Raw genomic sequence first — 19225 nt, forward strand, 5'->3', positions numbered from 1 at the left:
TCAAATATAAATACCACAATTTATTAAAAATAATCTCCTTAATTCAAATTATCGATGACAGTTGACATTCGATAAACTTCAGTAAAAAAGGAAAAGGACCTCAATTACATTCTATAAAAAAAAATTGTTTGACCTTTTTCAAACGTTAACTGGACTAATTACGCTGACAACGTGGTTTGTGGCTTAAACTCCCTAAACCAGACTTCATGATTATGATATGAACCTTATCACATTCCAATAAGGGCTATAAGTAATCAAATGATTGTTGAAACAAGTTGACGTTGAATAATCTCTAGCCGACTAATTCGTTTGACAGTCGACAGTCGAGTAAATCTCCGTAATCATAATCGAGCTAACGTACGACCCTAGCGAGCGTTGGCGCCGTAACTTTTTAATTTCCGATTACTTTCCGAATGTCGCATTTCCTTTCACATTTCTTTTAAATATGGACTATATTTAGATGGAATAAGAATGCTTTTGCAATAACACGAAGGGGAGTAAAGAGACGTAATAGTACATAGTGATTATATTTTTATTTCTGATGACAGGCTGACAATCATAATGCCGGCTATTAAACTTTTTTTAAACTTTGACAAAAAGGTGTTGGTAATTGGTGAGATTAGGGGTGCTCTCAGATTGGGATGTTTTACTTTTTAATGTCAACTGTAATTTTACTGTCAAATGAATAGATTAAGGACCATTTAAGGATTTATAACGTCAAATAAGTGGCTGATAAAATTCACTTGAAAATACTGATGATATTACATTATAAAGTTAGATCTATATCCAATATCCAATGTTCCTACTAAAACCACCTAAAACGTGATATATATCTATAATTGGAATCGAATTGGTTTGTGCCTCCCGATATTAAACGAGACATGTGTGAGAAATGTCACAAATTAGAGTTATTAGATCTCCCATTAGTCTTACCAAGATTTATAAGATACCGAGACCTTAGAACATAGAGCCTAAGACCTACTTTCTGTAAATTGGAAGTATTTTTATTATTAACGCTGAATTTCAGGTACTTATTATTTTATTTGGCAGTATACCTAATAGTTTATGTATTTACAGTCCTACACATATATAGGTACTGTCTGTGATCGGTGCGGCAAGAAATGCCGATCAGCCATTGGTCTTTACAGTCACCGCAGTCGATGTAGACTGTAGACATCTCCTCAAATACCTCTAGTCGCTGCAACTATCATCTGTAAAGATGCTGTGGCCAATGATGACCTACCTTACTTACTTTACGTGCCTCACGTACTTACGAAACCTAATTAAATACAATAGTTTCGTTTTAAACTGGAGATGTTGACATAAAAGTCATTTTATTGTCTTCGGTTACCGCGATAGTTACTCATGAAATAAAACTATGAAAACGGATTATATCGCGTATATTGAATTTATAATACATCCCGACGTTTCGAACCCTCAGCGCGATACGCGTAGTTATATACGTGATAATCCGTTTTCATAGGTTCATTTCTTAAAAGTCATTTATTTAAAAACTTAACAAGTTAATTTCTGATATTAATTAACAGCATCCGTATTAGCAGATTGAACGAAAACGAATGGTGAACAAAAGGTCAAATCGACCGGAAGGAACAATTAGCCCAATATCCGGAATACTGAGCGATTGGCCAATAGCCCCAAAATGTAAGTATATAATTGTTTAATAAATAAGAAGAATTGTTCTATAATCACTATAAGGGTCATAATTGTTACATAAAACTTAACATGACTGAGAGAGAAGTGCGGGATTTATGAATATCTTAGTGTATAAAATAAATACTTGTAATATCACTAAAAAGAGCATGTTTTAAATTCCGGGAAAAAACGTTGCAATTTCAAAAAAGGTATCCATAAGTTACATAACTAGTAAATAGGACTGACACACCGCAATTTGCGTCTAGCCAATAGTCCATTTTGCAGAAAACTGATAAAATTAGTTTTCTACAAAATTGGCCGATCCTTGCTCAACCTCATTAACACAAACAAAATCGTCATTTGGAGTTTGGACGACTGTCCGTGTCGGATGCGTACAAAAGGAACGCCATTTCTGCGTGTGCAGCGTGCACATATGCTCACCGTACTACAATTATGTTCAAAAGGACGTAAATTTATTTGAATCCTCATACCTTTTTTTAAAGCCAATAGGACTTCTTTCATCAGAATACTATTGAAATATCGTTATCAAAATCGCTTACAGAGTCAAACACTCAGGCGAACCAGCGGGCTTAGCACGGTAGCATTTTTATCGCCTGTCACCATGCCTGTCACGTTCTAACAAGAATGTAAGTGCGAAAGTGACAGGCATAGTGACAGGTGATAAAAAGGCTACAGTGTTAAGCCCGCAGCAGGGTTCAGTCAGTTCGAACAGCGAGCAGTAAGATCTCTGATTTGATTCAAGTGTAGATTCAAGTATGACGTAGAATACGTAGATGCTTATGGGTTTGAGGACTTTGAGGGTCTTTCGCCTATTTATTTCGTATAAGTATTGCTGCCAACGGTAGGTATTACCTAGTTACCTACATGAAATACGTATTCTAGTGTCTTGGAAAGGTACCATGGCTTAAGTTGGTTTCTACTCGGTAGGCTATGGGAATAGTTATTTTAACAGCTGTTGGCAGAATCAGCTGACGCGACATGACATTCACATCTCAAAATGACAGTTGGGGTGTCGCTAATTTATGTTCGGGTCTTATGGGTCAACTGTAAGGTCTCTGGACAATGAATGTCTGGCATCTTTGAATTCTTTGGGTCAACGGTATTGACGCAGCAAAATGCGCTGTGCTGTTATAAGAAGGCTTTTGAGAATTGACGACGAATAGAAGTTGACTTTTATGGTTTTGTCTGTGATGATAAGATTAAATGTTTCTATAGTTTAAACTGTGTCACTAGTTATTTATTAATAATTAATTAGGTAAGTACTAACTTTCGACTATTTCATTATTTTCCACTGTTTTTTGGTGACGTGATCAGGTCCTGGCAGAAAATCAGTGCTTTTCCTAATGGGTGAAGCGTAATACTGAGCCAGAACCTTTTTGTTTTGCTGCGACGCACACAGGATTTTTATTTGTATAAAAGAGTATTTTTATGTATTTTTTCCTTTTCCTCTACATATTATGTAAAAATCGGTGTGACTTATTTGTTGTTGTAATTTTTATTTATTTTCTGGATTGTTCTGTGTACCTATGTCATTTCTGTATTTGAATATTTTGTGTGTATTGTGGCAAACAAATAAACAGTTTATCTATCTATCTATCTATCAATGAAAAGTGATACCGCTTGAGATGCCTTGAGTAAAGCCATTGACTGTTGTAGATTCAATTCAGTCTACATAGGTATTATGTTTTTTATTATATAGGAATAGATATTGTGAAGTTGATCGGCCATATGTCTAAATCTGATGAGATGATAAACTGCATAAAATCGACATTTTGACGTTTAAGTATGTTTAAATAGCTGAGCTATCTTTAAACGTTTTAGCCATATACTGGGGGCTGTAGACCTTATGAACCCGCGTGGATCTACGTGGTGGGCGACTCCGACTCGCACTTGGCCGGTTTTTTTAAGTTAAAACACATTTCAAAATTAATGTTATTACTCTTTTATTTGCAGGTATGTTCACCATTTGGTTCAACTCGACACCCCAAGATAAGTAAGTACGTAATGTTGTTCTTGTTGTCCTATGGCACCCCAGAGGTGCTAAGGGCCTTCACAAGCTCGCGCCACTCCTTCCTATCTTCAGCGACCCTTCTGGCCTCGCTCCAGCTCAACCCGACCGCTCGTAGCTCACTCATGACGGACCGCTGCCAAGAGTGTACAGGGCGCCCGGAGCCACGGCTTCCGTCCGGCGGTTTCCAACCGAAAGCGACGGTTGCGTTATTTGTTTCCCCTCTTCGAATAGTATGTACGTGTATGTAAGTACGTAATACAATAAGTCAGTGTAAGTATAGGTACCTGTGTTCTGCATTGCATGTCAAGACATAATGACTTTACCAATATCGTAACCAATATCATCATAAATTAAAAAAAATGCAAATGGAGCATGATCGATGCTATCTTATATGCTAATATGTAGTATTAGTTTTAATGAGGAAACGTAGTTAATGAGTGTGTTAATAGGCTGATTGTATACGCCCACGCTATAAACCACTTAAGTTGACACTAAATCAAATTATTACTGTTTTTATTCGCTTCTTGATAGAATAATAGTAACTACATAAACATTGACACACACTACTTAACTAGGAAACAAATCAAATTATTGAAATATTTTCTGATTTGTCTATTTCAGTTTATAACACACTACTTACAATAACAAATAGTTCTCTAAGAACAAATTAAATTATTTTCTATGAAAATATTTTAATTTGTGGTTTTACAAGTAGACACACTACTATTTAAACTATAAACTGAAATAAATGTCATAAACGAAGGAAAAAATGACCAAAGCCTCCAGTGTCGAGAGCTGGAATCGAACCAGCGTACCCCGTTTACCGGACAGGTGCCTGAACCGCTCGGCTATCCGGTCACGATGGCATGGGCCGAAAATAGCCGAGCGGTTCAGGCACCTGTCCCGTAAACGGGGTACGCTGGTTCGATTCCAGCTCTGGACACTGGAGGCCTTGGTCATTTTTTCCTTCGTATATGACATTTATTTCAACAAATAGTTCATTAAAAACCGTCGCTTCACCTGGATTCGGCGTCACACTTGAAGTCGCTATATCCACATGAATCTTGTACTAAAGTATGCTATTCATGGGAATTTGATATTACGTCGCTATAGCCAAATGGTCGCTACAACCAAGGTCGTAATGAAATCCACTGTATGTGACTGTGACTGTATATAATTTTTTTGATATTTTTATACATTTGTGCCATTCTCAATCAAAAGGGTACTTATTGTCGGTTGTCAAAAGTATATTTCAAATTAAAGCTATTTCCATATAGCTTTAATTTGAAATCAACCTTATCGACAAGCGACAATGTGGTACCTTTTGGTTGAAAACGTCACATTTCATTTTTTAGTTTTAATCCTGTGTCGATAGATGGCAGTAAATTTACTGTGACTACAAAAAAGACTATGACAATAACCCTCTATACTATCTATTCTCTTTGCTCCGAGTAAATAAACAGGATCTTGTGTTCTCTACCGGAGGCCGATTGTAATTTGATGTTTTGATACGATACGCTCACGTAGATTGCGCGTGCGCAACAAAATATCAAATTTTAAAGCGACTCATAGGTATGCCATTGATTCTTATTATAATCCTTTCTGTATACTTTTCACATCACCAATTCGAAAAAGGGCTTTTTCTTCCCTGCTAGGAGGATCAAAGTAACACTTTTCTGTTCTAGGACCCTATTTTTACATTTTTTTGCGCATTATATTTTTAGCTTAAATAATATTTTTAAACATTATAATTACCTCATAGGTGATGTGAAAAGTAATATGTGTCACATGGTAGCAAAATTATTTCCATCTTGGGAGTAACACACTTGAATCCCTCACTACGCTCAGGATTCTACTTTAGAATCCCTCGCTACTCTCGGAATTCTATTATAGAATCCTTCTTCTTTTTTTTTAATACTACGTCGGTGGCAAACAAGCATACGGCCCGCCTGATGTTAAGCAGTCTCCGTAGCCTATGTACGCCTGCAACTTCAGAGGAGTTACATGCGCGTTGCCGACCCTAACACTCCTCTCCCTCGAGCTCTGGCAACCTTACTCACCGGCAGGAACACAACACTATGAGTAGGGTCTAGTGTTATTTGGCTGCGGTTTTCTGTAAGGTGGAGGTACCTCCCCAGTTGGGCTCTGCTCTAGATCTGGAATGACATCCGCTGTCCTGTGCCCTACCACACAAAGCGAGATGTCATTCACAGTGCCCATACCTCTCTCTTGGACGTAGTTTAAGGACATACCCGGGTCCGCGTCCTTCGCTTCGTGTAGGATTCAATTGTACGCCCTCGCCGTAAATTATGTCATTTTGCTCCCTTGTGACACAATCTACTATTGCCGCAGTCGAGTAAAAACATAACAGGCGACATAAAACAACATTTGATCATTCTTATGACAACTATTATGGAATTTATAGACGCGCCATCGTATTACCATTTCAACCACAAACTCAAGCCCCAATCTAAAGAAATATCCTCAATCCTCATATTCAATCCATTGTTGACAATCACAAGAATTTTATCTCAGGTTAATCTTTGTCCCAATTAAGGGTCTATTATGCTATGATATTTAAAATATATCTAAAACGTCCCAAGTACACATAGCATTGTAGTGTTAATTATCACTTAAATACTAGCATCTTAAGGTCTAAAATTAATTGAACATTGACGTAAGTTTCGGTTATTTTTAAGACTGCCTTGTAATCAGAACATCCCAAGTTCAGATTTTGAGTTGCTACGAGTCAAGATACTTACGGTCTAAATTTGTGTAAATACGTTTTGGTTATTAAGGCTTTAGATTAGAGCATGTATGTGAGGTATTAATTTGTATGTAGCCTATGTAGGTAACTGGTGTAGCGGTGGTTTTGTTGACCTGTCACGGGACTCGATGGCTGTTCCTGTGTTTGTACTGTATAGGTAATTCAAGGAATGATTAGGAACTACGTAGGTTTAAGTAGCTGGTACCTACTTGTAGTCGTTGGTTACTGTGTCTTAAATCTTAATGCTAATTTTAAATTAATTTTCAATTTTTCATAATGAATGGTTTTTATGAAGGTTTTGCGATTTGAACAGAAGGTCGTTTTATTTCGTATTAGAGCCATTTTTAGGGTTCCGTACCTCAAAAGGAAAAAACGGAACCCTTATAGGATCACTCGTGCGTCTGTCTGTCTGTCTGTCTGTCCGTCTGTCACAGCCTATTTTCTCCGAAACTACTGGACCAATTAAGTTGAAATTTGGTATACATATGTAAGTTTGTGACCCAAAGACGGACATGTAACGTAAACAAATGAATTTTAAACATGGGGGCCACTTTTGGGGAGTAAATGAGAAAATTAAAAAACAAAGTTTTCCAAACTATATCGTGTTACATATCAAATGAAAGAGCTCATTGTGAGAATCTTAAATTATTATTTTTTATAATTTTAGGAGAAATAGTTAAGAAGTTATTCAAGAAAATAGGCAAAAAATGACCATTCCCCCCTTTATCTCTGAAACTACTGGGTCTAAAATTTTGAAAAAAATACACAAAATAGATCTTTACCTATAGATCACAGGAAAACCTATTAGAAATGTGCAGTCAAGCGTGAGTCGGACTTAATTACTTAGGTTTTGATCCGACCCCTACGGGTTTTTTAAAGACATTTCACTCACGTTTCACATAAAAAATACATTTGTTTAAATTGTGTAACGTACGGAACCCTTGGAACGCGAGTCCGACTCGCACTTGGCCGGTTTTACTTAAAGTTGTACCTACACTACGAACTGAAATAGGTGTCAAATGTGTACTAAAGAAAGTGACAAAGCCCTTCACGTCTCTGTCAGTGCGACAAGGTGGCCTAGAGGTCTAGAAAGAGGTCCAGAGCGTTAGCAGCGTAAGCTGAAGGGCTTTTGTCTTTAGTATATGACATCAACTTCAATTTATAACTTATATATAGAAGTTATTATATATTATAAAAAAATTGAAGTGTTTTTTTTTTTTTGCAAGGAAGGAAACTGCACCAATCACATTCCAATCTAAGGCATCATAACGCCTCTTCAAAAATAGCTATGATATAAACATAACGTTCGAAAGGTCAGTTAACCACATATACTTAATAATAGGGATGTACCGACTAGTCGCCGACTAGTCGGGAAAGCCGACTAATCGGCCACATTTGTAGTCGGCGATTAGTCGGCGACTAGTCGGCCAAAATGGCCGATTAGTCGGCCTATTTTTAATAACAGAAATAACAGGACATATACGATATAAACAGCGAATATCAAATGATAAATATCTATTTGGATTGCGTACGAAATGTTTTGTACATACACAATTATTATTATCGCAATGTCGTCGCAGACCGTATCATATTTTGTATTTGGTTGCATTTACGAAAGTAGGTAATATGAATTATAGGTAATTTTATTTCTATTACTTGAGGTGTCTTTAATTAAGCTGCTAGGTAGGACCTACCAACCTTACAAAACGCGGGTCTCATAAGGAAATTCTATATCACTTAAGCCGCAGAGGAATTATTACTGTTATGAGTAATGGCTTAGCACAATGCTTCTACAGCCTATGGTCACTGGGGATGGTAATAAATAGTTGAATTGTTATTCCACACGACCAGTCGTTAAGTCTTTACATCGGCAGGAAACATCTTTCAATTAGTAATTTGATAAATATCGCGACACAAATGGTTTTTGCTGTGTTGGACCAGCTAGAAAATAGTGAATTTTTATCGCGGTAGACCCGTTAATGTCATTAAATATGTGTACAAAACGCGAGAGTTTAGTGTTACATAATAAGACAAAGTTATTGCAGTGAAAATCCCTATGTAAACTTTATAGAGAAAGTAATGATTACGGATTCGGCCGACTAGCCGACTAGTCGGCCGACTAATCGGCCACCTGAGCACCGATTAGTCGGCCAGTCGGCTAGTCGGCCAAATCACTAGTCGGTACATCACTACTTAATAATAACCGACATACAACAAATACAAGAACAGGTCCATCAGCTGTTCACAAACCAGAACCGGACGCGATATTCGACAATTGCTGTCTTTTTTACTCAACAGGTTTGGTGGGAATGATGGAGAGAGATGGAAATGTCATGTTTCCGGTCGAGACCCGTTTGGCCGTTGATATTGAGGCCTGCGGGTTAAGAAAGTGGTTCCGATTGATTTTTTATAGTATCATCGTTACCGGCACTGTGAATTGACAATGGGCTACATGCATTCATGAACAATATTTTATTGTTTGTTCAGAAATGTGAAATCCGCAATTATTTTTTTACATTTTTGTAATGACATTTGAGTTTAAAAACGTAAAATTTTAACATATGTACTTACATGAATATGTGGTACCTAAGGTGGCGAGCATTTCTTTTTACTTATATTACTCTGCATGCAAGAAACTTTTTTCTTTTAGGTAGGGGTTTTGTGTCTGTCCAGACTCTAGTCCGATCACACTTTTCTACGTCATTTACTATTGAAGTATTTTCTTTCCCTAATCTTAGTGCGTATTTTATGATCACCACACATTACACATAGGTACACATTTCAATTTAGAACTTAAATCCGTTTACAGGTAACCCTAAATCGCGCATGAACATATATTTAAATTATGTTTTGTTATGTTGTTAAGTTAATGATGATGATTATCTACCCCTATACAATAATAGACACATTTACCATACATCATCGACATCTAATACATATCTCCCCTAACAATATTTGCTTTTCCCACAAAGCATTAATTTTATTGTTTTCCTGAATTTATCGGCTGTCACATTAACGGCATGGCCCAAGATAACTAAAAAACAAAACATGTGTGCAGTCCCGTTCCCTAATCCCTATGTTACCCCCATACTTAAACCAAATTGACTATAATTTCTATTTATTGCATTATCAACCTTAGTACAATAATATAAAGAATTAAAATTGAATAAAATGTTAGTGGTTATTATGACTTTTTTTATTAAGGATTGTTCAATTGTTGCATTGTTTCGTTACTAATTGTTTTAAGGATAAATTGGTTATTTTATGTATTGTTAAGACCGGAAATTATTTTTAACCCTCGTTAAGTGCAATAAAGTGTTAATACCCTTATCCTTTATCGAGGGTTTTTTTTTTACATTTCGCTGCTCCAATATTACAGGGTTCTATGTTACATTTTCAAGTTAGTTGAAATTCGACTTAATGTCACTATGATAAAGTTCAAATTTCAGTTCGATAAAAGTGAAACATAGAACCCTGTAATATTGGGGCAGCGATTTGTCATAAACAACTTCGAAAAGTTTGGATTGTGAAGAAATAGAGTTGAAAATCGGCCAAAAAATACAAGTTTCATAAGTGTAATTTTAGTCATTTATGTAGGAATCCAAAACGAAAACATTGGAAATAAAAAGCCGTTGCAAGATCATTTGTTTGTTTGTCATTAGTTAATTACTTGAAGTAGTTGAAGTACTTATTTCACCTATTTTCCTTAAGTTCTTCTAAATGGCTGTTGGGAATTCGTCCTCAGATCCCTATAATGACGTATTTTTTCAGCTGAACACGTAGTTAGGATAAAGGGCCTAAATTTGGGAAAGCTGAATATGTATTTAGAGGCTATGGGGAAGCAATAATCGCACTTAAACTATCGTGAGACATATTTCAAAATATTTATCAGTACGGTTTTTACTCACTATTATTTGTGTGCACGACGTACAACCGCCGCGGACACTCGTGCCTGAGGATGGATTCCCAAAGAATCCGAAACATGTCGCCAAAAGCGACTAAAAATAATAGTGAGTAAAAACCGTACTGATAAATATTTTGCTATGGGGAAGATTGAATGAAAAGGTAAATTAGCCTTTTGAAGTGTTTTTCTAGTTATTTTATTTCGTACTTTACCATGCATCATTGTAACAATGATCATTATACAGATCTTCGATCGGTCACAGACTCACAGACTACATATCTTCTGATTAGAAAATACAATATGGACTCTCATCGTAATTCCTCTAGATTTTAAATAGTTTATTTTATTTTTATGAATCAGTATATTTTTGCCACCCATCGTTTTACTGTTAATATGCATGTTAGTACAAAATAATTAGTCACAACAAGCTTTACTATGTTTTATGACTGTTCTCACAGTTATAAAATTATAACAACTAAATTATGTCTAACAATAGTATCATGTCAATGGCGAAAAATAACTGAGATAAAGTACTATGACCTTGTCTTTGTAATATAAGTCATATTAATCGGGACAAGCCGTTGAAAAATACATAATGCATAAATGCCTCCAAAACATATGTACATATTTGCATGCTGTATTTGTATAAGCAATAATGTCGTGTCAACCCACAAAAACTTAAAAAATGAGATTTTAATGACATATTGTAGCTGACCCGTTCGACTTCATTTTGCAAAAATTAATGACCTTACGCTTTGAAGGTAACTGTTGCTAAAAAATCTGTTTATAACATGTAAGTTTACGAATTTTGTGCAAAAATCTGTTAATTTTTGCGGTCTTCAAGAAGTAAATACTAATGCTGATCGAAATAAAGTATTCAAAAAGCGTAATCACACTAGTTTTTACGGGTTTTATTATTGAAGTTTGCCGAAAAAAAATTAAACAAAACCGCAAATTGCTGTAGTTTTTCTTAGCAATTCATTTTAAATGCCAAGTTCAACAATTTGAATGTATGTCCATTCGTAATATAATGTTTTTTTTAATTATAATGATTTTAAATAACTTGTTAGTCATGAATAATTCTTTCAAATCGAAAAAAAAATCATATTAATGCATTATGAGGCTTGATTGATTATTGCAAAACAAAATTTATATTAAGTTAGTATTGAACAACAATACTTTATGTTTATGTTGATTATAAGTTCAAAGGCACTATTACACAATTAGCAAAACTGTGTTAAGTATATTGACACGTTCTTAAGAAAGTTTCACGTCATCACTCAATTCGCAATAAACGAAAAGGGGATTATTGCGACAAATTTAAATTTATTTCGAATATTATAATTATAAATCACTAGTATTCATTGTATTTAAACTGGCAAATATAACTGTTTCAACAAAATCTTAAATTTTTAAAACAAACACTCAAAAACCACGAAAAATTCTTTAGCCCCCCTTTTTAAAAATGGTGCTTATGTGGGTTAACACATTATTGCTTATCAGCATCCATTTGTACCAGTTGCAAATAGAGAGTATCCCCTCTATTTTAACAATGTTAACACCTTTCTTTATTAATTGTACAGAAAAGCACAAACAAAAGATAAGTAATTATCTTTACAAAAGGATTATTGTATGTACATATACTAAATTAACCTATGACATCCAAATCAATCAGGAACCTCCAATAATTATCCTATAGACAACAGACGTGGCATTTTACGCTTTGCCTCTATAATTTATGGGCCCAGAAATAGTCTCCTCATTTCGGCTACAACGCTTTTGACGTAAGACTAATATCGTGTAGTCAGCGACAAAGTAAGAGTTTTTAGCCCTTTGTCGTATGAGCCATCGTCACTTTTCACTGACGATTCGTGAGCCTTGCTGCAATGATATAAGCTCTATCAATGGTCAATGATGAAAGTTGTTGTTAGTACAGTCGCCATCAGATATATCGGAGCGGCCAAGGCGCTCACAAATATCTGAACACGCCTCTATTGTCAAGGCGCTAGAGTGCGTGTTCAGATATTGTGAACACCACGGCCGCTCCGATATATCTGATGGCGACTGTACAATAATGAACTAAGACAGTTTCGTTGCATCAGATTAGTTAATTTGACAAGGTGCTACTGACAAGTAGTATTCTGGATGGTAAGGTATTGGAATATAGGAGGGTTAGGATGAAACATAATTAGGAATATGTTTACGTATTGTTGATGTAGGATTTCAAACAATAGGATAGTGCAATATGTAGGGTAGCAATATGTGGGTCCATTTCGTGCTAAGTTAAATACTTAATAATTATATGCGTTAGTTAAATAGCTACAATAGGTTACAAACAATACATGACAATCATGGCCCAAATACTGTGAAATTATTTTTACAGGGGTTTTGTGCATTTTTATGCATTCGCAATCATATTTACATTTTGATCGAACGAAAATAATTTTGACCCAAATTCATAAATAGTTACATGCGATAATACGTGTAATAATTTGAATTGTATACTATAGAGGTCTTAAGTAACATAATACATGAGCATTAAAAAAATATAATCAATTTTACATAAATTACAGGCCACTTAAAATAGGTATATATTTTAATTGAAGAAATTGTTGTATAGTTTTGTAACAAATATTAATGATTACATTATTTAAGTATGTATGTGTTACTATCGAAAAATTCCCTAAGATACTTTACGCTACGTCCAACATGCCTAACCTATCATAACACAGTGCATCTTCAAACAAAAAAGGGTTCGCTACCCTTTTGTGCGGACCCTCGAGCCGGGCAGGGCACTCAGCCTCCCTTTGTCCTCGAGGGTCCCTTACAGTTGCATCAGGGGAGAAAGTAATTAGAAGGGTTTGGCTGTTAAGATTGTATCTGGGCTCCCGTGGCGAGAGATATGTGAAGCGCAATTCTCGACGTTTATGCTATTTTCATTAACGTATTGTCTGATTTGTGTTTAGTAAGTTGAGTAATACATCGTTTGCCAAATTACTAATACATACTATGACTGTATAATAACACGTAACAAGAATAGACTAATACCACCACCTTGTAAACTTAAACTACTGTCATCAGGCCCTTTAGTAATGTCTATTGAAATATATAATAAACTCCCGGACTGTATAAAAGAAGAAGAAAATGATAATATATATATAAATAAAATTAAACAGTTATTATTAGATAAGTCATATTACATTTTTTTAATGATATCTATAGATTATTTGGTTTTGTTAATATAATACTTAATGTTTTGAATAATAAATGACAAATGACATTGCAATTAAAACTTTTGACACGAAGAGTGTATTTTTGACATTTAAATTCTTATTTTTACATTTGCTTATAATGATTGTATGTTAAAATAATTAATCAAAAATTCTCCTCTCCTTGGAATTGTAAATTATAGTTATAGTTATAGTATATTGCAGTGCCCAACAGGGTTCACAAAGACCTAGCTTATAAGTTTACCACCTGTACAATTACTTTGTGAATTTGCAATAAAATATTCAGTATATTGAGTATATTGAGTATATATTAAGTATATAAAGGTTTATATAGTTTTGTTTCATGAGTAACTGTCGCGGTAACCGAAGACAATTTTACATACTACAACATACTAATGTATTGTTAAATACTCACATAAGTGTGCTACAGGTGCAGCAGAATTGACCAATTTCCACCAGCTAATTCTGAATCTGATTTTGTTATAAACATTGCTTCTATAATTTTATAAATATTATTTAAAAAACGAATATAATTAAGATGTGATTAGTCTCATTTTGCTTATTTTATTTGTTTGTTGTACATTATTATGGGTTTGATCTAATAATATGTACCTAAATTATTTATGTTTTCATTATTCGTATTAATTAATATTACTAGTTTAGTTATTTTCTAGTTAACAAAAAGGATGACGTTAGTTGGTCGTTTCCCACTAAAGCTACTTTCAAGGAGAGCCCTTACCAAAGGAAACTGCAATAAGATCTCTCTTAAACCTCAAAAAGCTTATATTTTTTAGGTGCTTCCTTGCCGCTGCGGGCGGCAGCTGCGCGCGCACGTGCGCGTTGCCACGGTGGCCTGCGCGGGCGCAGATCCGTGTCCGGGGGGCAACATTTTGCATAGCAAAAGTTGCCTTTTAATTATTAGAAATCGATTTTCTCCTTGCACCACTTTTGTATTTTGTGCAATTAATTAAGCTTATGAGTAGAATGTTTCTATAACTTATTAGCTTTATATTCATGAGAATCTAAATACCTAAGTGATAACCTTGTGCGAATTCACACACTTCTCAAATATACTTCATGATTTCCAATAATTTACGCAAAACTGTTTTTCATATTACATATGAAATACACCATATATCATAAATTTATCTTTTCGGAATACAATAGAAAACAATAAAACTACAATTTCAATTTTCGCTAATATATACAAAGCCTTCTTTTTATTCAAATGACAAACTATACTATAGTCCCTTACGTAAACTTTTTTGGTATCCAACATATTTATACATATAATGCTACGTCCAAATACAATGCAATGTTAATAACAGCCAGCTCCACCATTGAGCCGAGTTATTAATACAATGACCGTTTAAATTCAAAATGTCCAAGTTTTAAACTGAGTCCAAGGGTGCCACCCCGTTGTAATGAGTGTTATTTCGAACCTTTACGATCGTCGCCAATTCCCGAGATGTGGGTCGAAGCCAAATGGTGTAAGGACAAGGACCAAATGTTGTAAGTGACATGTGACATGTAATTATCCATCATAATACTAAGAGCAAATCGATATTATTAGAGGTTGGGCTTTAGACACGATGAATTTTAATGCAGGTAGACTGATAAGTAGGTCACGTATATGATTGTTTGTTAGGTGGTTTACAAGGTATGAAGGTACACGATAAACATCAATATTGACGGTTTGCTTACAATGAGTATGAAGATTCAAGGCTTTTTACTTATAAGATTTAGATTTATTTATTTCAGGATAAAAATTACACAAAAAAAAACACTAAGAAATTAATGTCTTCTCTTAGGCCAGAATTACACTTGTAAGTTATACTTACGTAAGTAGGGACAAAGCTATTTGCTAGAATAAGATAACGATATTCATATCTCATTCTGTAGTATAGCTGTGTCCCTACTTACGTAAGTAAAACTTACAAGTGTAATCCTGGCCTTATGTAATGTACTTATATTCGTAAGTTAGGTAAGAGCAATGACCTTATTTAATTACCTCAAATATTTTACAATGTTTTATATTAGAAATGTAATTTATGTATTACTGTTCTTTAAAATTCTATACAAAATACACCGTACCGTGGCATGATAAATGTCAAGTAATATTATGGAATTGTTTTTAAGGAGCTAATTGCGACGTATACGATGTAATAATGTCCCTTACGTCATTTTACAGTCGTGGGGGATCTATGTGGCCAGTTATATTGGTTATTGTTTCGTTCCGCCAGCAGCTGCCGGACAGAGGTTTACTTCACCACATGTCGGGCATAAAACTTAATAAATAACTACACACACATATGTTCTACATGTTCATACTGACATTTGCTGTAGCAAGTAAATATAGACATATTTGTGTCAGGTTCAATTTTATTCAGCTTTGAATATATTATTAAATTAATTTTTAACAAGCAGAAACGTCTGCGATCGATGCTATTAAGCTTAGAATAAATTTAAAAGTGGAAAAATTACTACCTTGGGTGAGACTTGAACTCACGGCCTCTGGATCGATACTCCAGCGCTCTGCCAACTGAGCCACCAAGACCTCATCCATAGTCAGCAAATCTTCCCACTGGAGTATCGATCCAGAGGCCGTGAGTTCAAGTCTCACCCAAGGCAGTAATTTTTCCACTTTTAAATTTATTCTAAGCAATATATTATTGTCTTGTATCTTGTCTGTATTCATAAAAATTAAGTCAATATGTTTAGGTGTAGCTAGGCTCTATCATCTTGTACATACATATACATACCTACCTATTAACTGAAAGTCAAACTCGAACAAACCCTACCTGACTTATTTTCCGTTAATGAAATTTAAAAACAAAATACTTACCAGTTATAAATCTTATAAGTTTTTTTATAATGTTCAGTGGCAACGGCCAAAAAACTTAATGTAACAATTACAACCTTACTAGAATTATTTGACAATGCATCATGTAATTTATATTTTATGGTACCCTGCGCGATAGGCTGTAAACATCCAAAGTGTCATAAAAACGCTAGAAATGCGAAAGCGAATTCCTTATTAGTTCTGAACTTTACCGTACCAATTAAACTCAGGCTAAGGCTAAACGCGAACGCATATCAATAAACAAAAGACTGCACGGCTTGCACCGACGCACACACGCGCACTTACACCCGACACAATGACGTAAGTGCTACTATGATGCAGTGGACATACGGCCTGTGGGACGCGGTGCGCCCCTCTCCAGTCGGGTCGCAACTTGCAGGCTGTTGTTGTATCCGGCAACGGCATTCGGCCGCCGACCCCCGCGCCGGGCTAACGTGACGCGTTGTGTAGTGCAGTGTTCATGGACAGCCAACATGGTGCGTTCTCTGTCTCAGTGGACAAAGACCCTCAGCTTCCCAGCGAGGTTGTCTCCCAACCGCGCCTCCAAGGAGAGTGTGGTCAACGTGCAACCGAGCTCCCCTGGAGTGTCCCCGACTCCGAGCGCCTCCTCGCTCCCCCAAGGATCGGATAAGACAGTTTCCCCTATCCCCATCACGGAGATCAGCCAAATCGTAAGTGATTACTATACCTACCGTTCACCCTCCTAGAATTTTCATTAAGATTGTGATGCGATGCGTTTTGCATCTAAATAGGCACGTTGCACGCTTGCATTCGAATTTGATGACTTAAAACTTTTTTGTTTATTGTTTTATGGCTTAAATTTTAATAATTCAGTTACCTATATAAATTTACTTCACCTTTATATTATTTAAAAAATATGTTTAAAGGTTAAAAGGTTAAATCATACAGAAAATTGTAAAAATGAACGATATTCGATGAAAAGTTTTTAAATTACTTGCAAAGGTATTTTTTGAGCAATAATTGCCCAAGAATATGCGAAAAATTTGTTAATACGTCTCTTACACCATAATCGATTAATATATTGCCAAAAATGTCCTTTACCTCATCCAAACACGGTTTTAGTATCAAGTTCAACCATTTTAGAACGTGCCAAAATTCCAGCGACGTGTTTTGCTATCCTTCACCTTAATTTGTAATGATGATGCCCAGGCTCATTAACTCTTCACATGGCGACATCACATTGTGCATTACTGGAGTAACGCAATTGTTTACGTCAAGGTGTTCTGACGTTGCAAAAAGACTCATCATTAGGATCCGAATTCAATAGGAATCCATCTACCTTTTGTTATTGTTAACACAATTCTATTTCGTCAAAAAACTTATATGGAACTTTGAAGTCTTGGCACATACCAACCGTCTAATAAACAAGTTATTTATTTATACATCCTTTAAGGTTGTGGCACAGTTAGATCCACATCCCGAAAAGGTTTGCTACGTGTCTCAAATCCGAATATGCATTCCATATTTGCGAAGCAATCCATAAAGGAAGTGAATCTGGAACAGGTCCGACCAAATCTATGCCTGCGTTATAGAATGATGTGTCTGTTCAATGCTACCCTTGGTGTACCTTGTCAAACAGGCGTTGGATAACGTGTTGGTGTGAAGTAACGATGCTGATGGAGTGTCGTGGTGTGCGGGGGCCGGTGTAACCGTTATGCCCCCCTTGCAGTTACCTTGGCAAGGCCGCCGAGATGCGAGTTTTTGCAAGCACATGACTTTCACCGCTGGAGACACCTTTCTAAATCTTTCAGGCCTTTTGCTGGGATATGAAATTTTGTACATACCTGGCTAGAAAGCTCTTACTCCAAAGAAATAACCTACCTAACAGCCATCAAGTTAAAAGGTTAGGTACTTAAAAGTCCAGTTGCCTATACCGATACATTATGTTGTGCTACATCAATTTGAGTGAAAAAGATACTTTCAAAAATATGAATTACAAGTTAAAAAAAAAGTATTTAGTTGCTAGAAGATAGCAGGATGCCGTTTTATCGTTACTACACAAAATGTACAAGATTCAAGCATTTATTCATAAAACATAGTATTGTACAATTTGTACATATCAAATTGGGTAGGTATATAATACAGTTCATTACTCTTACAGATACTAATTATGTAATCAAATCAGTTGTCATTGTTTTAATTGCTTTCATAGGTTATACAAGTTGGTACATTTTATTGGTTCAGCTATGAACCCTGTAGGACACTGCAGCTTAAATCTTACTTAATTACGATGGCTTAAAGCTATCTCTAATACATTGCATATAATGACCAATGCATCATATTATAGGTATATACATTCATATACATCTTTTAAACGGTGACAAATATTTTTAACTTGCGATATCAAAACTGCTATACTAAATACTACATGTTTTGTCACAAAGACATGCAAATATTTAAATTGTCATGTATATTGCATGCTCATGTATACGTACTTGATACTTATCTAGCTGCTTTTATGTTGAAATACTAAAAATGTTTATAAAACTTTATTTTGATTGACCAGAGTATCCGAAGATGTACTTCTTGATTAGATAATCATCTAGTTCTAGTGCCCACGTACACGTTAATACCAATGGTAATCCTAATCACTGGTTATACGCAATTTTAAATTTAGAATAAAACAATGAACGTAACTTTCATTGTACAACAGATAACTACTTTGTGGCCATTGAATCACTAATTACGAAGATTTTAGATAACATAACATATGTAATTCACTTTCCCTTGTCTAAACACACCGTTGTGTTGTAGT

General features: G+C 35.3%; 1 protein-coding gene across 2 annotated transcripts in view; it reads left to right on the forward strand.

Moving 5' to 3' along the window:
* The window catches only part of LOC134741948 (TNF receptor-associated factor 4), a 111585-nt gene that overhangs the window by 50874 nt on the left and 41486 nt on the right, over window positions 1-19225 (forward strand). The window contains exons 1-2 of one of the 2 annotated variants that reach the window (XM_063674838.1): window positions 15754-15953; window positions 16665-17120. The exons of the other annotated variant lie outside the window; for it this stretch is intronic. Coding sequence (XP_063530908.1) covers window positions 16923-17120 — 198 coding nt within the window. The 5' untranslated portion in view covers window positions 15754-15953; window positions 16665-16922. Of the gene's footprint in view, window positions 1-15753; window positions 15954-16664; window positions 17121-19225 lie in introns of those variants that run through there. 2 annotated transcript variants of the gene reach the window in all.

Source organism: Cydia strobilella, chromosome 6, assembly GCF_947568885.1.
Source record: "Cydia strobilella chromosome 6, ilCydStro3.1, whole genome shotgun sequence".
Taxonomy (NCBI): domain Eukaryota; kingdom Metazoa; phylum Arthropoda; class Insecta; order Lepidoptera; family Tortricidae; genus Cydia; species Cydia strobilella.